This window comes from Echiichthys vipera (assembly GCF_963691815.1).
Source record: "Echiichthys vipera genome assembly, chromosome: 6".
Taxonomy (NCBI): domain Eukaryota; kingdom Metazoa; phylum Chordata; class Actinopteri; order Perciformes; family Trachinidae; genus Echiichthys; species Echiichthys vipera.
In genome coordinates, this window is record NC_139831.1 from 8,094,547 (window position 1) to 8,119,074 (window position 24,528).

The following is a 24,528-nucleotide window of genomic DNA, read 5'->3' on the forward strand; positions in this document are numbered from 1 at the left end:
CTACAATATTTATCTTTTACAGGATCTAAACTCAATTCAATGCACAAAGCAAGAAATATAACCAAAACAACGTTGTATTAAAATAGTTTTATTTGAAATGCATTCAGGTTATTTACCATAACCGCTTCCTTTGAGAGTGGAACTGTCCACTTTGACAGATTTAGTGTGGGATATATTGTGTTTTATAAAGTTTTAGGCCAAATTAACATTTTAGCCGACAAACAAACACCGTACGAAAGTGCTCAAAGTGAAACAAAATGTTTTAGCAAAAATTTAAATTCTTCTCCATTTGAATGTGACGGGTGAAATCCAAACCTTTAAACATGAAGTATCATTTACTCTCTCCTCGAGTTTTACCAAAAAAAGTATGTGCAACACGCAAGCCGGCTCCCACAAACAATGTTTTTGATTTTTCACACATTTAATTCAGGGTTATTAATCACTTACAGTGTACAAAACTTAAAAAAACAAAAAAGGAAATTCACAAAATGTTCACAGTATGTTTGAGGTTAAAAAAAAAAAAAAAAAAGACAGAGAAATTGTCACAAATATTCTAAAGCATTTAATAAATAATTTGATAAAAAAAATGTCAAAAACTATTAAGGACATTGGGCTTCGCAGCTCAGTTGGTGGAGTTGGTCACTTTCTGCAGGGCGGCGGCGCTCACGTTCAGGGAAAGTTCGTTGGGAAAGAATTCCTTCAGTAGGAACGACAGGAGCATCTGTATGAAACACAAGGCGACAAATCAGGGCGAGCTTTATATATTAAATTAAATTATTCAGTTTTACTGTCACTTACTTCAGTAAGAAATGCTGCTACACTTTACTGTCAATAACTTACTTCAGTAAGAAATGCTGCTACACTGCACTTATCACTTATTTAGTGGTACTATAACTTACTGCTGCTATAATTTACCGTACTTTACTGCAACTTGGTTCAGTAAGAAATGCTGCTACACTTTACTGTACTTTACTGTCAATAACTTACTTCAGTAAGAAAGGCTGCTACACTGCACTGTCACTTTATATCACCACTACATCACCTATTTAGTGGTACTATAAATTACTGCTGCTACAATTTACCGTACTTTACTGTAACTTGGTTCAGTAAGAAATGCTACTACACTTTTAACAGCGTTTCAATTATCGCTCCTTTTCACTTATTTAGTTTGTACTTATTTAAGTTCAACATGCTGCTAAACTGCACGGTGCGTATTGTTGTATATTGTATAAACCTACGTTTAACCACAATGTCCGTTGCACTCTGTCACACTTAGTTATTGTTTGATTTACTTTATGTTGGCTTGATTTTTATTTGATTGTGTTAGCTTATTGCTACTCTCATCCTTTGTATTGAAACTGTTGAACAATAATTTCCCTCGTTAAAATAAAGCTTCTTGAATCTTGAAGATACTCACATATACCAGTGTTTTGTTCTCTTCACTGTCTTGGAAAAGGTTAAAAACAGCCTCCATGTCCGTCTTCTTCAGGATGAGATAGTTTGAGTCTGCAGAGAGAACAGAAATGTCAGGATCCCGGTCCTGCCAGTCCTTCCCTTCTCCCTCTGTCTGTTTTTCCCTGCGTGTGTCTCCCCTCTCTGTGTTTGTATGTCTGGAGCTGGAGGGCGTGGTTGTGCCCAGCTGTACCTTACACTAATCACATCCTGCAGTATAAAGAGCCGGATGTGGGACACGTTCGGCGCCAAACCGCTTCCTCATTTACATGGTAACGTGTCTCGTTTGTTGGCTCCCGGTTTTTCCGTTTGCTTATTCGCTCCGTGTTTGTTTCTTTGTTGCAAATTGTTTCTTTGTTCCTCTTCATTTCCCGAGATCCCGTTCCCTCGTCTACATCCCGACTGTTCATCTGCTACCCGTCCGCGTCTACCCGTGGTCATCTCGTCCACTTTTGTTTTGTACCCTTTCCCTGGACCCTACACCATTTCCCCCTGTTGCCTGGACACTCTTGTTTATCTGTTGTTCATTAAATACTTGTTTTAAACGTATTCTGTTCCCGTGTCTGCATCTAATTCTCTGTGTTACTCCCTGTACCATGACAATAAAAGTACATTTAAGATGGATTATCACTGGATATTTCCTGCTGATCCACAGAGGTGTCACCTACATCTGGCGTTGATGAGGTTGTGCGCCCTCTCCCTGGTCTCATTCTTCTCATCGTCGGTGCGAGGAGGATGAGGAGGAGGTGCTGCTGCTGGTTGAGAATCTGGCCACTGTTTGTCACGCAGGGTGTCGATGTATCCGGCCATCTGCTCTTCTGTCGGGTCCATCTTGTTCAGGAAAGAGTTCACTTTTCTGGAGAAGAATACAAGCAGAAGTCACACATAGACACACACAAAGATCCAGGTGCTGTATGAAAGTCTGTACGGTGGGGGAGTCGGCACCAAACTTACTTTTTTAGGATCGGCATTACAGGCTTCAAAATGGCATCAAATATGTTTATGAGGATGGAGTTTCCTGTTAAGACAGACATCATAAAAAAGGTTGTTTTTTTCAAGCTTAGTGGGAAACATTCAAACAGTCATTGTGCAAGAATAACACTGAAGCTAAAAGGGTTCAAAGATCTGTAGCTGCAGAGGGTTAATGTGTTGTTCCTCATTCAAATCAAGGGTCTAACGGCAGACAGAGTTGTATGCAGTGGTGCTGCCACGGGGCCCCATTTCATCATTTGGGACAAAAAAAATGGGGAAAAAGCACTTCACTTATTGGTCCGATGTGTCTGTTGGGGATAGACCGATACATCGACTGATATTTGCGTATTTTAGGTGTATCGATTCAGGCTGCTACATTAGCCGATAGTTTTCCCCCGGCATTATCTAAAGACAGGCGTCCACAGGCAGCTCCGTGTGCTGGAGACGCCTTATTTAAGTTCAATAAATAATAAATAAATGTTCCTTTTTCTTAAATTGACACGTTTGTTATCATCATCGCGTAATTTTTATGACTGAGGGAGAAAAAGTAGTATAGGCTCCAAATATCGGCTCAAGAACATCGACAGTCTGTATCAGACATCGGTTGAGGCTGATGAAGAAAAAAATCGGTATCAGTCGATCCCTGGTGTCTGGGGCAGGCGCAATAACGTAGATCCTGAACTGCTCTCTGATTTGTCAGAACACTGAGAATGTAAACATTACCACAAGTAATGTCACAATGGAGAGAGACAACTGCAGGGGTTGATTTTGGCGTTATTACATTACGTGTTGTTGTTGTTGTGACAGTGGAGGGACTTAATAGTTACGTAAATCTCGTAGCTGCCTACAGGAGCTGGGTTGGTCCAAAAATGTGCTTTCTGCAGTAATATAACGAATAAGTGATTAAATAAAGGGCCAGACACTGTAGATAACAAAATAAAACATGATCGTTGTGGAACGCAACATGTTAGTTCTCAACCTACACACTAAAACAGCATAATAGATTTCCTGAAATTCAGTTATGGCTTTTGGTTTTGGTGTGCCACAACGTTTGTACCATCTTATTAAAGGGCGAACGGCAATAGACCACGGGACACCGTCATACCGGAAATAGACTGCAACAGTTGCTTTTGGTGCCGGTTAGGATTAGGCTCCAAAACGACAATGACGTGACCGGTTTTAGCCTACCAAAGGTGGCGGTTACGGTTAGCCGTTAAAACGATGATTCGCCATCTTATACTATGTCCCTGCTTTTAAAATGTTGAATAAAAACATGAAATACAAACTCACAGCGCATTGTTTCCTTCAGTTAAACAAAAAACACGGAATAAACACAAATGCACAAATTACTGTGCATTAGTTTTCGTTGTTACAAGTGCGGGTTGATCCGGTCCTCCCTGAAAAGTGCTCAACTCGTACAGATTGTGAAGCTTTCTCGCTCCCTGTGAGGCTAATTTATTTATCGTCTAAACAGATGAAACTGAGCTGACCTGACTTGTTAACTCTGTAATTTGGGCAGTATTAGAGAACTATGAAGAGTGTCAAAATGTTGATTAATGCAGGTTTTTACTATGACTACTAACAACTTTCTAAAGCTAATAACTGATTGTGAAAGCGCTTCCTTGCTACCAGGGAGAGTTTTATTTCCGTGAAAAACCTTTTCTAGTTTGACGTTTGCTCGACACAGATGACTAAAAACATCACCGGAACATTAATTATTTTCTGTCAAGGCTGCATTATTGTTTAATGGTGAGGCGTCTTAGATGAGCGGGGAATCGTTCTGTAAAAACAATCAATATCTTAGAGACGTTCTGCAGCCTGTATGATTAGGCGTCTACAGAGACAAACGTTTCTGTGCGTGAAGCTACAAACGAACATGATCCTTTTCATCACATCAATGTTTGCTTATTGCTGCTGTCTGGCTGCCAGCTGTCAAATCTGGCTTATAATAACAGTTTATACTTTCATCGTATTAAACTCCACATGATGATTAATAAAGCAGAGAGGATTATCTTTGTCAGGTCTCCAGAGGTTGATTTTCTTACAGTGCTGGAATGAACTAAAACAACTGGCTGGAAAATTTAATCAATCTAAAGAGCTGCAGTGTGCTTCGAAACAATGGCTGCGGTGTGACCCTGACGCTCTGTTAATGATAGTTTAAAGACTGAACCAACCGCATATTTCTTTCAGCAGATCAAATATGGCTTTGGTCGCCTCCAGCTGCTCCCAGTTCACTTGGCTCCTCTGACACTGGGAGTCCTCCCCTCTCGGCGAAGTGCCCTGGTCTTTCCCTTTAGTCTTGCTGGCTCCGCCTGACATTTTGAAACATATTTTCTCCTTTTTATTTGACTTTGCACTGAAATGACGCCACGAGGGGCCTTCTGCGCTCTCCCCCAGCACGCCTCCGTTTTGGCCGCAGTGTGGCGTGGAGACTGAGTCAGGCGGGTCTTCGTCACTGGTGTTTTTTGTCGAAGCCAGAGATTCTTGTGACCTGGTTCGGGTCAGTCCTTTGAAAATCATTTTAAAGTGAGAGGTTAGGGGGTTATCGGAGTCCTCGGTTTTGTCTTGGGAACCATTTTCGTTTGAAGAGTCTGAGTTAACAAGACACTGCGGCTCCTTTTCCGTTTCTGCTTCCTCGAGCGACTCTGAAGGAGAGTCATATTGGGAGATTACAATGGTTGGGATTGAAGCGCCGGGAACATCATCGCCCTTCTCAGAAGAGGCACCGGGGCTTTCTAAAGGCAGAGCTGTCGGTTCTGGATGTGGAGTTGGTGTTATGATTTCTTTTGGGGCTTCTGTCTGAGGGCTCGAGCTCTGCGGAGGAAAACAAAGCAATCAGGCCATGACAGCTGACCCTAAGGCACCGGCCTCTGTAGAGAGGCAGATATACTATATTAAATGTCAGAAATGTGGAAAAATGTTAATCAGTATTTCCCAAAGCCCAAGATATCGTCCTCAAATGAGACGGTTATGCATTTTACTGTCATAGACGAGTACAGACACCAGAAGATATTCACATTTAAGAAGCTGGAATCAGAGAATTTACTCTATTTCTTTATTTAGTCACTCAAACTGATCGATTATCAAAATAGTTGTTGATTGGGGCGGCCGGTGGCACAGTGGTTAGAGCAGTCGCCCCATGTAAAGAGGCTGAAGGTGCTCGAGGCAGAGGCCGCGGGTTTGATTGTGACCTGCGGCCCGTTGCTGCATGTCTCCCCCTCTCTCTCTCTCTCTCATAATTTCCTGTCTGTCCTATATAATAAAGGCTTGAAAAACAGCCAAAAAATAATCTTAAAAAATAGTTGTTTATTAATCTAATGGTTGACAACCAGTCGATTCATCTTTGCCGCTCTGATCGGTTCAGTAAGACGTTTTTAAAAAGGGGCGCTCCAACGGTTTTACACATGACCTTAATTTACTATTAACAATGAGTTCTACACAACTGACTTACAAATTTGAAAGACATGGGAGTTGGGATGCAAAGTCCTGTGGAGTTTATCACAGTCTTTCTAATGACGGACGCTCTTGAGTTGCATTATGGGAAGTGTAGGAACTATTTTGTTTAAGCTTGCCTCATACTAGGAGCTAACATTCAGGATATCCTCAAACCCAGTCGCTTACAACTTGAGTCTTGTCTCCAAGGTTTAGTCTTAATTTTAAAATGGAAGGAGCCTCTGTCTGTGCGTCTTTCGACTTTCTCGACAACCGTTAATCCAATGCACAACCGTTAATCCAATGCACTTGTCGACTGCACACTTGTCAGGTGTCTTGCTGAAGACCCAAAGAAGAGTCATGTGTTCGAGCTCTTGAGATCTATGGGACATATGTATGAGTGGTGTGTTATGTACACACTCTCTCCGTAATCGGCTACAGTACATTCAAGAACAGGTGAAGAAAGAGACTGAGATGTTGCATGGGAACAAGCTCAAACATTTCTAGCACAGTAAACTTTTATGATGAATGATTTTGTTTCCTGAAATAACCTGGTCCCAAATAGCTAGTTGATAGCAAATAACTCCACCTCTACTCTTGCTAGTGGACGCAGGGGACATGTCCTATTTAGAGCGTGATGCATTTGTCCCCAACAACAAAAGCATGAAAGAAGCAGAGGACTTTTATTTTGAAGAACCACAAGAACACAACTAAATGACAAGACAATGACTAAAGTACGGGGCAGTTTGCAACCTCTTAAACAACGGTTTAAATCTGACGTAAAGTGGAAAGAAGAATGAGAAGCAATGTTTAGGCTTTGCTTCGACAGATAATAAAAAACACGAAAGCTGCTTTAATAAAGCCGCAAATTAGAGCAAGAATAAAACCTAAAAAAAGGTCAAATTATAGTCTGTCTACTACAACGTCCTAGGACCACTGAGATTTTAATCTATTAGGTTGCTTTGAATCATATTATTAGATTTTTATATTTTAAATTATCACCTGTGTTTCCCCCTTACATAAATAAAGACATTTCCACCATAAATATGTGCCCAAAAATCCACTTAAATGCAGGAAATTAAGTGTTTGGCGCTCAGAAATTTCTGGGGGTTGAGCCGCAGAGGCCCCCCCGCTTTATAGGTGTCACCTCCCTAACGTGGAGAGGAGATCTGCGCCCTTGGTCGAGTGTGAAGATGTTGTTTGGATGAGCGGTTCTAGAGAAAACTCCATTAGCAATACTGCAGGCCAAGCAATCTGCCTGTTCCCAGCAGGCACATTTTCATTTAACGGGCACTGCACACGTTCAGCAATAAAACTAAGTCATTGCCGAGAGCTGAGAACGCAGCGCCAAAAACACGACCAGACGAGTCACAAGTTTATCCAAATTATTTAAAACCACAAGTGTCTGTAATAAAAAAGTAAAACTGAGCGCAGAACCGTGGGAAGTGGGTCAAAGTTGAACCAGGGTCTGTGGACGAAAGTTGTTCATACTGGGTAATGATTTTACAATTCATCTTCGTTCTCTCTCCTGGGAGTTTGCTTAAAGCCCGTCCGATCGTCTCACTGTGTCCTTCACAACTTTTGTTAGCATCCGCAGATTTCAGAAATTACACGATCTACGTTTGAACGAAAAGAAAGCCCCTCTATGATGTCGAAGTGTGAAACTTTACCTCCTCTTCCTCTTGACCTGGAGTCAGGAAGTAAGCCAGGCCGCTCAGCAGGCCCCACACGCCTCCGTAATGCTCCTCCTCATTCAGCAGTTTGTCGAGTGGGCAGAGGAACTGGAAAACCGGTTGAGTGTGTCCGATCATATTATCAGAAACTAACTCCTGTAAAAGAAAAGAAAAACATGTTGAAGATTGTGATCAAAGTGTTCACCCGTCAGCGCACGTACAGGGTTTTTTCCACCTGCAGGAAGTGCTCCACTGAGAGTCGGGCCTCTTCTTTGACCTCTTCGTTGACCTCCGACACCTCCAGCAGCAGGATGGTGGGCAGGCTGGCAGAGTCCTAAAAAAAGGACAAAATAAAAATGTTTTTTTCATGACAACAAAGCTTCAAGACTGAACCCGACTGTGTTTGACATCTGGCAAAAGTTATAAAACTGTCTCCCATATGACCTCAAGTTGCATTCCTGACTTGTGAGGGAAAGAAAGTTGCGGTTTGTTTTCACAACAGCGCTTCTTCCCCCTCTGGCTCACGCTGAATAGACAGTAAGCACAACACTCTCCTCTGAAGTCAAAGCGTGAGAGAGGGGAGGAAGAAACACCAGAGTTGGTAAAGTGCTGACCACAGCAAAAAAGTACAGTAACAGTAAGCTTCTCTATAGTAGCATGATAATACATTTTCCTCTATGTATGATTGTGTTTTTTGCTACACTACACTGTTTTTTCTATAAATAAACGTTTAAATATATTTGTTTTCTTTCATATGTTGATTCCAAATCTTTTTGTTTGTCCTTTGAAGGTCAAGTCAGGTTTATTTATAAAGAAAGACGTAAACTCAATGTGCTTCAAAATTAAAAAAAGATCATACATACATGACCAAAACAAACAAAAAAGTATTACATAAAAACTGGTATTACAATAAAAAGGGAATTATTGGTATTTAAAAGATAAAAGATAAACTGATTTTTACTGATTAACCCACATTTTAAACCTACCTAAAAGCTTACTTGAAAAAAATGCATGTTATTTTAGACTGTTTAAAAAATAGATGAAGCGTCTCCGTCGAGGTCCGTTCTCTCAACTTGATCCAATCATACTCGCCTACGGGAGTCGCCATCTTGTCAGACTTTGACTCCGCCTCATTTCCTCTGACCAAAAAAGGGCATGAATGTGACGTTGGGGGGGAGGGAGAAACGTCCATTTTGCTCACGTTTACCTCCGAGGAGAACTGAGGGCCAGAGGGTAGCTGTCACTCAAGAGGCCACGCCCCTAATTATTCATAAACTTTAACCTCCAATAGAATAAAAACTAGCCTGGTACAAAAAAATCCACCCCGCTTAGTGTTGTCATGGAGATATGACCTAAACATACAGACTAGAATGTTTTTTTGAACCAGGCCTTAAACAGGTTTAATGATGCTGTGAAAACGGCCCGTTTAACATGGAGGTCAATGAGAAACTGCTCTGTTGTGAAACCACTCAGAGAACTGCAGTTTTTGGCACTTCCTTATTGGATCAACCAGTGCTGTGTCCCACGCACTTCCACCCTCAAACTGGCTTTTTTGAGGGTGGTAGTGCGTTCACGTCCGAAGTCGGTAAAATGCAGTGTACTGCATTTATCCGGTTGCATGCTCAAAAACAACCAAACCGTTGAGTGTGGCTCAATGAACACTCAATCGTAGCCATTTTGTCTACGTAGCGGAAGAAGCGGGACTAAATCCAAACTGCGAAATGCCGGAACAACAGCGCAACGGAGCGGCAACAACTAGATCCACTTTATAAATGTAAAAAGAGGATCACAATGTATTCTGGCAGTGTGATGAGTCAGAAGAGTTGATTGAAACTATGAAATATGATCGTCATTTCCGGTAAGTGCGACAGCAGTTACTGGGGGAATTGAGTGAACTTATCGTATCAGTACAGAGGGCACACAGCACACGAATGTCAGTACACTCACTGCAGTGCGAGATTTAGGACACGGCACAGGAAGCTGCTGTGGTTGGGGCTTGAAGAAAACACCGTTGTAGTCGACTTTAGTTCCTGTGGTAGAGAAGTAGAGAGGCCTCTTCTTCACAAACCCAGTCTGAGCCTGGGGTGTTTTTTTAAATTAATATCTGTCATGTTTCTCCAAAAGCATGTGTGTGTTGAGTCGGCTGTATGCTAATGAACTAGCCTTGCAGACCTGTTTGATACACTGCATAACCTGAATTGTTATCACATGTATTGTGCCTGACACAGTGTAATTGCTGTAATTACTGGCATGTTATTGACACAGAGCTATTATACTTAAGAACTGCTTTTCTAATGCCATTCCACACATAAAACTGACTCATTAACCCGGTGTTAAAGGTGTAAAATCCTTCTACAGCAAATGTCCTGTAAATGCTCAAACACCTGTGTGAATCTTTATCCTTTTATCTCACCGCAAGCACCTTAAATGAATTATCTAATAAGCTAATAATAATTATTTCTTTTGTTCTCTAATGCCACCCAACCCTCCTGTTTTTTTTATACAATGATGTGTAAATATGTTGCACCACATCAGACTTTACTATTATCACTATTATTTGTTTTGTTTATACTGTATTTGTGTGTATTGTGGTTTGTCATATCCCTTTGTAAACTGCTGTTTTTAAAAAGGTGCTATACAAATCAAGTTATTATTATTATTAATTAACGTGCATCAGTAAGACCACCCGACCTTTAAAAACATCTGAACGCTGCAGCACGATCAGAACAACAATGCAACATCTATTCCTGCGGCTGTACGCGTGTCCAAGGCCAAACACAGCACTTCCACTCTCAGATACGAGTGAATAGAGACAATGAAACAGCGACAGAGAGCGAGACGTAAACTCTACCATTATGAAACATGACCTCAGAAGAGGTTGATGCTATTTATTATATTTGTCTTTTTAGGTGTTACTTATTTCCCTACAGCAATCTATTCTATAGATAAAAAGACGGAGGCGCCTCTAATAGACGTTTAGGATGCATGTATAATAGTTTCTGTCAGGTACCTGTGTGTTTATATTTGTTATCCTAAAAACTTCTCTACATTGATAACATTTGGGTACAGCAGGTAACAGCTGGGGACCTTTTGCATCAGCACAGACTTTTGTTTTTAACACACTCTGCACTAATATTTCCCTTTATGCACATCGATATATATATGTAACCTAGATATAGTATCGGTGCATGTCCTCAGCGTATGATATAAGGTATTTTCTTCCTAATGTTATGTCAATTGCAGAATGTCGAATGTCTTTTGCACGTGTGGGTATTTAAGACGGCGACTCTGAGGAGGAGCTGCAGGCTGGAAACGTGCTGCTGCTCTCTGCTGTCAAAAGTTATTTAGTTAGAAATAAGATGATCAAGACGACTCTTTGCTATTGAACTTTAACCCCACGTATAGATACGCCGTCGTTTTGAAATAGATTCAAACAGATGTATTCGATTGTTTTGTATTTGTTTCTATTATTTGATTGTTTTGATTCTTTTTTGGGTTTTAATATTCAGATTTTATGGGTATACAGGTTTCTGACACACCACACATGAACCTTTTATGTTTCATCACTGTGCATTTTATATTGTTTATATCTGAAATAAAACTAAATGTCACTTAATGACAATAAATCTTTTGTTTGATGTGCAGATCTATTTTTATTAAGTTATTTCTTTGATACAGCACCCATCCTATTGGGGATATGCGTGTTGCGTGTCCTTTTTCTCAAATATCTTTTCATTGAGCGGTTCTCTTTCCAACACATTACACTTTTACATTCAAAGCTAGTTTTAATGGTGTTTACTACTGAGCCTGTAGCGTTGGAGTCATTAGGAAAATAAATAGAGTAAGAGCACAGACGTGAAATTTAAAAGGAATAATGAAAAAAATAGAATAAAGAAGTATTTAGATACAAAAAAAAATTATATTTACAATATTTAAAAAAATTAAACCCCTTATTTTGCAGTTACTTTGTATCTTTTCTTAATATAAATTCCTAAAAACATGCAACCTCTATCCTTTATAGAAACAACATGTAAGATTTGCTGTCGGGCTCCTGCTATAGTGGGTATAGTTGCCATGGTTACACGATCGGGTGATCACGTGCATTTGTTGACAAGTCAAGGACACACGCAACACAGTCTGCCCAAACCAGAAGAACCAGAGAAGTCATTTGGATATAATTTCATGGGTTTTAATATTTTTTTACTGACGCCGGAATTTCAAAGTGCTTTAGTTCGCATAGCTCCCGTTTACATCCCAGCGTCATTGGCAGGCTACTGTTTTACAGAATGGCTAATTCAACTCAATATTGCTGTTTGTATGGTAATAGCCATATGTCGCCAATATGATAAAGTTATCATAGTTGAATCTGCAAAAATGAAAAATCCATTTGTGTTCTCCGGCTGTTAAGTCGGACATACCACCCTTTCAAAATACGATTTCCGGGTCCAAACACTCCGTTGAACGGTCAAACATGTGAACAATTACGATCACCTCTGTTGTCAGTTAGACATATTTTTCATTGATAAGAAAGAGGTAAAATGACAATTACGTTGTTTTTTCACTCAGATCAGGGGAACTCATATCAGTGGAAATCATATTTTGAAAGGGTGTTACGTCTTAAGAGTCGGATAGCCTGAGGGAGAACGTTTCACTGGAAAAAAATATGGGTTACGTACGGCGTGAGGCAGTCAGACTTTGTGTGGTTTTTTTTGTGCACAGGTGTCGACCCGAAATCCGAAGTTGCATCGTGCGACACGACAGATGTGTCATTAAACTTATTGTAAGTCGGTGCCCCATCACAAGGGTCTTGGAAATATCTAATGAAGGTTGAAAAACTACATGGTGTTGCTTTTAATAAACATTCGCTCTGAGGACACTCCTTGCCTTCTCCTCATTCAGTGCCATCCATCGGCCTTTTACCTGCCACCTGTTGCGGAAGTATATAACGTCCATGTAGGTCTTCCTGATGTCCCACTGCAGGTTCTCGGGGCTGTCCTTCTCCTCCAGGTGGACGGTGAAGATTAGCTCCTCATTATCCCAGTAGACCTGAAAACACAGTCAGCTCCTGCTCAAAACTCCAGCTCCAAGGACCAGTTTTTACAGAGTCTCGGCGGACGGATAACAAGCCTCCGGGAAATTCCACACTGTCACTGATATTTATAACTCACATGAGGGATGCTGACAGCCCAGCGGCCGACGCGCCACATCTCATACGACAGCTTGAATTCCATCATGTCCTCTTGGACGCTAGTCAAGTAATTCTCCAGATCACTGTCCTCCTAATGGTGTTTGGCCCCCCACAAAAAAAGGCAATGAATCTGTCATGTTTCACAAATCATCATCTTCTGTAGGATGAACTGCGACGTGTCTGCAGCAGACTCACCCTGTCAGAGTCCTGCTGGCTGTGGACGGAGCCCTCCCGGCTGCTCGCGTCGTCCTCGTTGGGCGAGTCTCCCTGGATCGCCATGAACCTCATCATCAGCTCCTGTTCCATCTTTTTCATCTTCTTCTTCTTGGCCTTCTTGGACTTCACCTTGTCCACAAATTTAGACCATCCTTCTTTTAACTTGTTAGCTGAAAACAACCACGTGTGAGAAAGTCAGAGAAAAATGACACAACTTCTGTTATCAGGATGTTTTTTTTACCGTCTCTATACCCGTTTTCTTTATTGTGAAGGAACACAATGCCTCTTTCTGATATATCTGAGTATTGTTCATGGAGAGAAGAGCAAAACATTCACATTGACCTTCACCTCAAAGCTGCATTTGTTACTTCTGACAAGGAGGTTGTGTTTTCAGTTTGGCTCGTTCGTTGGTTTTGTATTTGTTGTTGACATGCTCTATTTTATCACTGCGTAACCTTGTAATGGCGTGCTTTCTTGGCCAGATCTCCTTAGAAAAGAGATTTATTTTAAAGATAAAGCAGCATAAATATTTTCTCTGTAAAGATGTAGAGGAGTCCTGAGCAGAGAATGAAGTCACTCGCCCTCTGTGTGTTGTAATCTGAATTTCTAAGTTTGTTTATTTAGATAGCATCAGTTTAAGATGCAGAGGGCATCGTGAATTTGTATTTGATAAGGTAACCTTTAATCTCAAAGTTAAATTAAGAAAAGAAAGTTTTGTTTTTCTGTTTGTCAGCAGGAAAAACTACTGGCCTGGTTTTGATGCAACTCGGTGGAAGGTGTACGCAGCAGGGGCCAAGGAAAAATAACCCGTTAAATACGGGCGCGGAGCCGAATGACGATACACAAATTATTTTTCACTCGTTAACCGTGCGAGGTGTGGCGCGGTGGTCTTGGCAGAGGTCTGTGCTCTCCAAGTGCTCTTCTAGTTGGAAATGTAGTGTGAGCACTCTAAACATGATTAGTAATTAAACTTTTAATGCAATAATCTATGTGATGGCCTAATAAATAGTCTATGTGAATAATAATAATAATAATAATAATGATTCAGATTATTACAGATGGTGTTTTTTAAGAAGAGCATTACAGAAAACACACATATTTGTCATATCACAGGATTCATTATCATAGCTAATCTTTTCTTATTCAGCCATCATTACTGTTGGTTTATTTGCAATACAAAGAGATACGAGTTGTTTGTAAGACAACATGGAAATGATTTGGCATTCGGCTTGCCGTTTGCGTAATTAGCTGTCCTGGCCGACAAACAAAAGAACCAGGGGATTAATTATGCATTGAAAGACGGGCTGGTGAATAAAATTATAATGTCACGGGGATGACAGCATTTTTTATTTACCAATCTGTTGTACAAGACGTTACGCGTGCACAGGCCTCTATTCTCTAAACACCCACAAACTGCTCCATCTGCCTTTTTTGGCCCCCATTATCCTCCTGTGACACAGTTTCACAACTCAAATCACCAAAACACACACACACACCTTTCCTTTTGGCCTTGATCCTGTTGCTGGATGAAATCCCTGCTCCCTCCAAGCTCCTGTGAATAAATATAAAGAAACAGCCACCAAACAAACACAGTTCAGGTGCAATTTCAAGCACAAAAAAGTACAGAAGTTGCTTTGAGGCTCACTGCGATAAGGTCGAGCCAGCTGGGCGCAAAAGATGACAGCCACTCACACTTCACTGCCCTCGGCCTCGCCTTCGCCCTCCTGCGACGCCAGAGAGGTTTGATCCGGGTCTGAGCCACTGAGCTCCTCCACTGAGCCTTTGGGGGTCACGCTGTCCAGCTGGTTCACCACCAGCTGGTTCAGGTTGTCGGGGTCCGACAGCCACGTCACCAACAGGCCCAACCCTGAAGAAAACAGGTAACACAATAATCCTACGAGCTCCGTTTGTCATGACTTTAAAACATAAACACACTAGAATCAGGAGGCACAATATTACTGTGCTGAGTCATGTTTGGATCGGCTGCACAGTCATTCATAATAATGTAACCCAGTGATAATAACTACAAAGACAATAATACATTTGCCTCCTTGGCATGAGTTAGCAGCAGATGCACATTGTTAAATGTTCTGCTGCTTTGGGTCTCTCAATCAAAACAATAACAAAAGAGTTTGATGACGTTGGGAAGTAGCGTGGGATCATGGGGGATGTTGCTGTCATTGCATTTGGCTTCTGCGTTCATCGTTCAGGAGGTTTTGACCGGGAGACAGATCCACCGCAGAGGTCTACTTCTCTCCAACGGGTGAGTAAAAGCAGTAAAAACACAGAACAACGTAGTTTTAGGTTTAAAATCAGTGTTTCTCCGATGCTGTTCAGATCTTTTCTCTGATAACTTCAGATTCTGACGTGAGATTACTAAAAAAAGTGCATCTTAAAATGTGGCTTAAAACTGGATATTAATTTATGAAGCTTCTGGCAGACAAACAACGCTGAGGCATGTGCGAAGAGGATATGACATCATTAACAGGTAACCATAGACTGTATAAAAAAATGGACGTATCCTCTCCGTCGGGGGCCGTTCTCTCAACTTGATCCAATCGTTCTCGCCTACCGTAGTCGCCATCTTGTCAGACTTTGACTCCGCCTGGGAGGGAGGGAGATACTTCGTTTTGGCTGACCTCTTAGAAGAAGTGAGGGCCAGAGGCTAGCTGTCACTCAAGAGGCCACGCCCCTAATTATTCATAAACTTTAACCTCCAATAAAATAAAAACTAGCCTGGTACAAAAAAAAAAATACACCCCCTCAGTGTTGTCATGGAGATATGACCTAAACATACAGACTAGAATGTTCTTTTGTCCTTAAACAGGTTTAATGATGCTGTAAACACGGCCTGTTTAACATGGGGGTCGATGAGAAACTGCCCCTAGTGGACCCTCGGAGAACTGCAGTTTTTGGCACTTCCTGATTGGATCAACCAGGAAGTCGCTGTGGTGGGGGCTTGCAGGTGACCAAATGTAACAAACCGTTACCTTGATTGAAATCACACTTTCTTTTTTAACATCGTTGGAGGCATTTGGGATATAGTATGTACACAACTCAGCACAACATTTACCATAGGTCAAGTCGTTTTTAGATATTTTAAAATGGTGAAAAGTTACATATTATACCTTTAAGACTTAGAAAAAGAGCAAACAAAACAAAAACAGCACCTCTAAAGATCCCTAATTTACACATTCTTCAATTTGTACAAGAAAGTGAATACTTTTATTTTACAAAATATCAAAATATTACTTTTTTAGTATTCAGTACTTACTTTTAGTTGAGAATAAGTCATAAAATACATCACAATGTTATCGTTTTTACTGTGAGAGGAGACCCCATAATGATCCAACTTATTGCAAACACTCAATTATGTATCTATGAACAAAACTGTTAAGTTAGAAAAGAGCTGTTTCTAGCTGCCATGCAGATTTAACTACAGCTGTAAAACTCACTTATTGTAACCGAGCTACATGCATAATTGCAAAAACCTACAGCACAGCGAGACTCCCAGGAGATAAGACGCTTTATCTGTTACTAAAAGAAAAAAAAGACAAAACCCTGAAGGGAAAAGCAAAGTAGAAGTGTGTCTTCCTTTTATGCAGCCCTTAAAAAATCATCCTAAACTCTAAAAAGCCGCTGACAATAAGGGATTACATACAATCCACACTTGTAAAAGAAGTTGTGGGAGGGTTAGCGCTTATGAGAGAGTATTCCTGCAGAGAGAGACTTTAATGCTTTCTCACCCTTTAAGGCAATGATCTCATTTAAGGCACAGCGGGTGACTTCTTGGCCACAGAGGGATTTGGGGAAAAGGTTACGTAGTAGAGCGTCAGAAAACTCTCGGAGAACTGCGATCTCCTCCGCTCTGGAGCCGAACAGGAGCTCTCTGAAAACAGAAAGTATTAAACAAGGAGCAGGTGTCACATTAATCCTGGATCACAGATGTTTATCAGCGCACGTCTGACAATCGCTTGATCTATGATCCGATGTGATGTTCTCCTGAAACACAGTTCAGCATAAAAACAAGGACGCAGCCGCAGGAAAGATCTTGTAAAAGTAAATTATTCATAGGCGATAAAGAATATGGAGCGTTTATAGACACATTAATGAGTACAGAGTGTAACCGGAGCAGCGTGACCTCTGAGAGAAAGTAAAGTCTCACCTGTCAGGCTGCTTCGCGTTATGCAAGTGCTGGGTCAAAATGCGAACGGAGCCGACGACCGCCTGGCAAACATCAAAGTCTCTGGCTCTCTCGATGATGCGGTCGATTACGAAGTCAAACTCCCTGCTGAGCACACGGTGCAGAGGCTGGTGCTCGCGCGGCTCGGGGACGCCGTACCAAGGCAGGACCAGCTGGGCGTAGGCGCACTCGAACACTGAGGAGAGAGAGTCACAAAAGGGAAATTCACATCAACACAGAACTCCCACGCTCTCCTCCTCCTGAACATCAAACTGCAGCGACTGTAAAAAGCTTGCATGGTGAAATTTTACTTTAATCTTAGAAGTCCTGTCCGACCTGTTCATTTAAAAACTCAGCACACAAATCCTCCACAGGATTTCCCTCTGAGCTGGATGAAGACGTGTCCCTCTGGAGAGCGATGTTTTATTTACAGCAGCATAATGTTATATACATATATATATTTATATATATATATATATATATATATATATATATCATCACACAGAGAAAGCTGAGGCAAGCAGCTGAAATCGCTGATGTAAAGTTTTAACACGGTATCTCATTTAAATCGGGTTAATTATTCATATTTTCAGCGATTACATAGAGTTTCACTGAAAAAGTCACAAAAACAAGTTGCAATAACTTCACTTTACATGTAAATAGACTTTATTACAGTTTTATATTTGACATTTTTCAGCTTAATTTGTGTTTTTATAACCTTAAACTGCTCTATATTAACACGTTGTTATTGTTCCGGTGTAACAGACGGTAACCGTAGCGATGCACAATTAACCAGGAACTACAAAAGAAAACACAAGTCTGTGCTTCATTGACTTTAGATGGAGTAAACATACTTGTAAATGAATAAAATAATGATAAATAACAATAGATCATAAAGAAAATGTAGACAAACGTGAGGAAAAAGTTCAATAAATGATAATCGCAGTCGCACGACGAACGTAACCATGGTAACCGACACTGTTCTACAGCCAGCTTTAAGGGATTGTACTGTAAATTTCTTTGTACTGGTATAATGACAATAAAGACAATTCAATTCAACTCAACTCAATTGTTTGAGACTCCCTAACAAAGACAAATATCTTCATGTGAGAGCCACTGAAGGTTTTTGATTCCCTCCACATGTTTACAGCCTCTCTTACTCAAAAATAAACTGAAGCGTTAATCTGAACACAAACCAGTTTGTTCAGCGCTGCACGAAACAGACCAAAGCAAACACAGCTGATAGCGCGGCGTGCTCAGATATCTTGTTTCCTGTTGAACACATCCCCACCATATGTGACCCCATCTATAGAGAGGGTGTGTTCTTCATGCCCCTCCTCGCTTCATGTAACACGAGCTCCTGCCGCAGCGAAGCAAAACTGTCCTTTTAAACTGTTTCAAGTCAAAACAAGCTTAGTATTTGGTGTTTTGCTCGATAACTTCACCCTGAAGTCAAAGCAGAACCTTGATTTTTCTTCTTTGTTTTTTAAACACTCGCTCACAGCTTCATGAATAGTGTTTGTGACCTGTGGGGTGAAATGTGCAACGCCTGTTAAAAAGCACATTTTCTCCTGTACGCGGGCCTCACCCTGCTGTAGAGACGCCTTCACGTGTGGATACTGAGACTCCAGAGGTTCAGCCTGCTCTGAGCTTTCTCCATCTGTAAAGTCACCAAACAGCTCATCGGTTCCCTGTAAAAACACACAAAACTATCCGTTAGTATGAAAAGATTACGCGCACATAAAAGCATTAATAAGTGCTGTGGTGTGGGTGACAGTGAGCGATGATGTGAGGAGTGAAAACACGTTCTTCTGCTTCAGTAAAGAGGAAAAAAAGGCCCCTCAGGCGACACTTCAATATTTGACTAATAACACCGGAGGTATTTGTGTAACCTAGTGCGTAAACGCCAGACCCGTTTACTGACACTTAATATTATTATCACGTCAACAATCTTAATATAAACAGACTTATCTCACTTATTAAAGCATCATCTGATCTAATAAAGCGCTCTGTTAACCTTCAATTTAGCAAACAACATCAAAATTAAAGTTGTTACTCAAGTTTTTACGTCAGGTTTTCTATGAGTATTTATTTAAATAAATAAAATATCTTACTGATTGATCTAAAATTGGATCGAGGGATAATTGCTTGTATGTTTTAAAGTTAAAAATATTTTTGGTACGTTCTATTTTGTGTTATTTATAATATTTGGATTGAAAGTCATTTCCATTATTAAGGACAGTAGCGTGTGTCACGTACAGGTTCAATTCAATAAAGGAAAAACAAACACTTTCAAACATTTCTTCATATTTGAATTGTAAAATAGATTATAATAATAATAAATCATTAAATTTAATTGTCCTGTGTGTACAGGACAATGAAAATGAATAAACAGGTTTTTATTGTTGTTTTTCTGAATTAACAGGTTCTTATTGTTGTTGTTTTATGTGTATTTATTTAAAAAAAACTAAATCTCTTACTGATTTATCTAAAATTGGATTGAGGGATATTTGCTCGTGTGTTTTAAAGTTAAAAATATTTTTTGTACGTTCTATTTTATGTTATTTATAATATTTGGATTGAAAGTCATTTCCATTATTAAGGACAGTAGCGTGTTTTAGGTACAGGGTCAATTCAATAAAGGAAAAACAAACATTTTCAAACATTTGAATTGTAATAGATTATAATTATAATAATTAAATCCTTAAAATTATCAAATTGACAAAAAGGAATGTGTGTACAGGACAAAGAAAAAATATAATCATGTCAACGTTTCCCAGTTAAAATTAGGAAAAGTCTTTAAATATAAAGCAAAAAAAAAAAGATGTCAACCATGTTTTTAGAGATGTTAAACGTTGAAAGGGGTTAAATTGACAAAATTGAGGATAAAGGTTTAACCCCAGAACACTACGGCTCAAATTCAAAACACCCTCACTCACACCGGGTGATTTTTACCCGAGATAATACACAAAATAAATAAATATATAAAAACATGACAGATCTGTAGTAGTTTTCTTCTATTTTAAACTGTGTCTGACAAAATGAAAGAAGAGCATCATATAAAAATGCTCCAAAATTACTGGAAAATGAGGAATTTAGGGGGAAAAAATTCCTAAAAATAAATAAAATTATGAAGATGGAAACTTGTTTTTTGGTCCACCCTTCCTGGTGAAGGCTCAGTGTCCTTGGCACGAAAATAACACTTTCCCCGGGTAGAATCCACCAAAACTTTACCTTTTATCACTATTGTCACATGTGCCTGTGGGTAAAAGTGTGTTTTGCATTAGGAAAACGCAGCATAATGAAAATCACATAAACGTATTTGGCGACTTTGTTCTGGGGTTAGACAGTTTCTGTTGATGCAACAGCGCAATAAAAGCAACTCTTTCCTGCAATAAAGGTGAAAGATACATGTACATAGACTGTATTCTGGTTTTATATAATAAGTTAGACCTGGGCATTCGGGGTTATAGCCCCGGACCTCTCTGCCATCATCAAAAAATCATAATGATGATGAAAACAGCCCAGTACAGTAGACTTTTATGTGGTTGCATTACCAGCAGCCGTAGATGCAACATTGTAGCAGTGAAAACCGCAAAATTCTGACGTTTCCACACACTGACAAGTGATAACTTGAGAATCAAATTAAGGGCGCACTCACACTGTCCATCCGTACTGTGCCCCTGCACGTTTCACGGGTAAAGTCTAGTTTGTTTGACCAGTGTGAGTGCAACCGTACCGCTCCTGGGAACGGTACGGTTGCCGGCCACAAACCGTTTGGGAGAGGTGGGCTTTTGTAAAGCACGTTTGCACATGTATGAGCATGAGCGTGCTCACGTGTAGGAGCACGAGGCCTATGGCGGTGCTGACGTCATTTTATGTGTGTCTGTTCCAACATAGAAAAAAGGACGGACGGACCATGGGCCGACATTTAAAACAATGGCGGTGAAAGGTTCACGTTGGTGTGGTGCGGAGGTGGAGTGTTTACTGCAGATTTGGTCGATGAAAATATTCAAAAACAGTCGACAAGACGCACAAAAACTCAGAGGTCTATGGAAAGATTTGTAAACAAAGCGACGCATCGCGATGACGTCAATCAATGCCTAATGACGTATAGGCAGCAAGATGCGTTTGCCGAGGCCCAGGTAGTGTGAGTACAAACGGGCCTGGGCCGCGGGGGGAGAGGGAGGAGGGGACAAGTACCCTAAAGCACGGGGCACGGAACGGACGGACAGTGTGAGTGCGCCCTTAAAGCAGACCGAGTGACGGTGTTTCGGTTTAATGGTGACTCTGTTAACTGGAGACTTTCAGCCGAGTGCCTCTGCGGTTGCAGACGATGAAAACAGGATTATGTTTTTAAGAGAGAAACTCAGACTGTTTACAAAGGAGATCTGTTTTACTCCACCGGGGTGACGTCACGCGGCTGTTAAGTTAATCTCTTAACTTTCATTCATTCATTTTCCTACAACGGCATGACTACAAGCTCCTAAAAAGTTTTGTTTTTTGAAGTAAATAAAATTCTACGCACACGTGTTTACACAGGCAGGTTTCAAAGCAAATAGTTTTGTTTAGAAAATGAATTAGACATAAATATTATATTTATTATTAGGAAGAACGACTCACTCTCCTCCTGATCAATGCAACAACAAGCAACATACGAACGCCACTGACACATTCACTCAAACAAAACTATAAAGACGGATGAGGGAGGTGACGTCATGTTTAAAAGTGTCATGAAAAGTAAACAGAGGCATTCACAAGGACAGCTACGCATCTGCCGTCACTATGGCAACCGCGGACGCTTTCAGCTGAAAGTATCCAGTTAACGGGTCACTGGTTAAACCCAAACACCGGGTCAGGAGAGAAAACGTCAGTCAGAGCAGTGATGGCGTCTAGATTAAACAGTTTCAGGACCTGCAGTGGATTCTGCCCGGTCCACTTGACATCAGGTCGGTGCCTGTCTGTGTTTCTGAGGCTGTTCTCATTCTGCTGCTGGTGTCGGTGCCGACCTCAACATCAACCTCCTCAGTAGACCGCCCCGACAGGAGCCACACATGACCAGGTCTGTCCTTTCATTCCCAGACTACGTCACAATTGCATGTTTATCAGCCCGATTTCAAAAATGTATAATATAATAATGTATTTCATGTTCAAAAGGGAGAGGAAGACGTTAAAAACATGTTCTGGTCCTCCCCACCTCTTATGGTTTAACAAATATTTAAAAGGATTTATCAGTTTGAATCAGTCGATATCGGATATTTGTCTCGTGGGTTAAAAGAAGTCACAGCAAAACAATAACAAAGAGAAGAACAAGAGATAAACAGGAGCAGAAAACAACAACAACAACAACAACAAACACAAAAACAGGAATTCAGTTTTCCAGCTCAGAGGAAATGAATGTTAACAGGTTCTTATTGTTGTTTTTAAATAAACTGGTTCTTATTGTTGTTGTTGTTTTGAATTAACAGTTTCTTATTGTTGTTGTTGTTTTGAATTAACAGTTTCTTATTGTTGTTGTTTTGAATAAACGGGTTCTTATTGTTGTTGTTGTTGTTGTTTTCTAATAAACAGGTTCCTTATTGTTGTTGTTTTTCTGAATAAACAGGTTCTTTATTATTGTTGTTTTGAATAAACAGGTTCTTTATTGTTGTTGTTTTGAATACACATGTTCTTATTGTTGTTGTTTTTTAATAAACAGGTTCTTATTGTTGTTGTTGTTTTTTAATAAACAGGTTCCTCTTAACCTGTATTTGCTTTCTCTAACTCCTGGATGCCATGAGGCAGCTGGTGATTATTTGCTTTGAACAGTATTTGTATAATTTTATCGTCAGATCAAGAAATTCAAGTGGTTTTAGTTCAATAAATAGTGTTTTGTTGACTTAATTCACAATTAATGCTTTTAAATGATCTACTTCTATTACTCAAATGTCATTTTATATGTTTTCCCACAACATTTTGAACCATTTTACTTGAATGTCTTTTTTATAAATACCATTTTATGTGTTTTATCCCCAATGCTTTTAATGTTTAATGTAAAGCACTTTGAATCACCTTGTTGTTGAATTGTGATTTACAAATAAACTTGTTTTTTATGCATCCATTTAACAAATCTTCACATCTTGTTGGGTCTATGTTTATCATAAATAAGTCAGAGTGTGGTCTTTACCTACTCTGTAAAGTGTCCTGAGATAACTTTTGTTATGATTTGGCACTGTAAATAAAACTGAATTGAACTGAACATACACAGTCGATACGTCCTTAACACAATCAACAGCTGCTCATGTCAGTTTTTTATGTGAATAGTTATAAATGTCCTTGTGATGTGGATGATTAAAAGCACCAGGTTGATGCAGAAAATTACATAATAAGCGCACAAATGGGTGAAGAAAGAGAAAAGTATTAAATAAAATGACTAAATTAACCAAGTTTGCATTCTGGGGGCATTGTTTTCAGATGGTTTTGTTGTGCAGACCTTGGTAAACACATGCACATGAAGCGTTGCACCAGCAGAAACAGTGGAAAAGTGGGAAAAAAAGCAGTTTTGACATGAAAAAAAAGCTGTTGTCAACACTGTCAGCCTTACCTGCAGAGAGGGTTCCTTTGTTTCTGCGTCGGTCTGCGTGCTGCTCTCTCTCCCGCTGCTCCCCAATAACAGAGACGAGGAAAAGCAAAAGAAGAAGCACAAGAAGTACTGAGTGACTGTGCGGCCGCAGTCTGAGAAATACCACAGCAGGCCGAGGGTCACGGCGATGGAGACGCGCCATAGATACATCTTTCCTCTTCTTCTTCTTCTTCTTCTTCCTACAGCAGCTATGGCAGGCTCTCACGCGCTCTGGGAGGACGGGTGTGGGTCCGTTTGAGCTCCTTCATCTTCAGGAGGAAGAGGAGGAAGAAGAAGAAGAAGAAGAAGCCGCTTCCTCAAAAACCAAACACGAAGTGAAACGGAAGAAAAAAGGCAACTTTGTTAAAGTGGTGGAAAGCAGAGCTGTGATTGGCTGAGGGGAGTCCCCGCGTGCCTGTCGGTGATTATCACAAGAGGCCATCTACAGGTTACAGCTTTACCTGACAGTTATATTATATTATATTATATTATATTATATTATATTATATCATATTATATCTACAGGTTACAGCTTTACCTGACAGTTATATTATATTATATTATATTATATTATATTATATTATATTATATTATATTATATTATATTATATAATATTATATTATATTATATTTTATTATATTATACAATATTATATTATGTTATGTTATATTATATTATATTATATTATATTATATTATATTATATTATATTATATTATATTATATTATATTATATTATATTATATTATATAATATTATATTATATTATATTTTATTATATTATATAATATTATATTATATTATATTATAT

The 24,528-nt window shown here is 39.9% G+C and overlaps 1 protein-coding gene across 1 annotated transcript; it reads right to left on the reverse strand.

Moving 5' to 3' along the window:
* Positions 1 to 272: 272 nt before the first annotated feature.
* LOC310947817 (uncharacterized protein) lies at positions 273 to 24,033 on the reverse strand. Its single transcript, XM_083914772.1, has 16 exons — positions 23,700 to 24,033; positions 18,705 to 18,807; positions 17,099 to 17,312; positions 16,680 to 16,822; positions 14,626 to 14,800; positions 14,430 to 14,485; positions 12,913 to 13,103; positions 12,698 to 12,808; positions 12,450 to 12,575; positions 7,765 to 7,863; positions 7,527 to 7,685; positions 4,599 to 5,238; positions 2,407 to 2,470; positions 2,121 to 2,308; positions 1,418 to 1,506; positions 273 to 721 (listed from the first exon to the last, which is right to left on the reverse strand). Exons 1-16 carry the CDS (start codon positions 23,886 to 23,888, stop codon positions 623 to 625), a joined length of 2,646 nt encoding a protein of 881 aa, XP_083770898.1. The 5' UTR covers positions 23,889 to 24,033; the 3' UTR covers positions 273 to 622.
* Positions 24,034 to 24,528: the final 495 nt, after the last annotated feature.

Excerpts from the sequence above, each read along its gene's own strand:
- LOC310947817 (XM_083914772.1), bottom strand. The coding sequence starts at position 23,888 with ATGTATCTATGGCGCGTCTCCATCGCCGTGACCCTCGGCCTGCTGTGG. Across the intron at positions 14,801-16,679 it reads TGAGATCATTGCCTTAAAGG|GGTTGGGCCTGTTGGTGACG; the intron begins GTGAGAAAGCAT and ends TGTTTTCTTCAG. Across the intron at positions 1,507-2,120 it reads CAACCTCATCAACGCCAGAT|ACTCAAACTATCTCATCCTG; the intron begins GTAGGTGACACC and ends TTCTCTCTGCAG.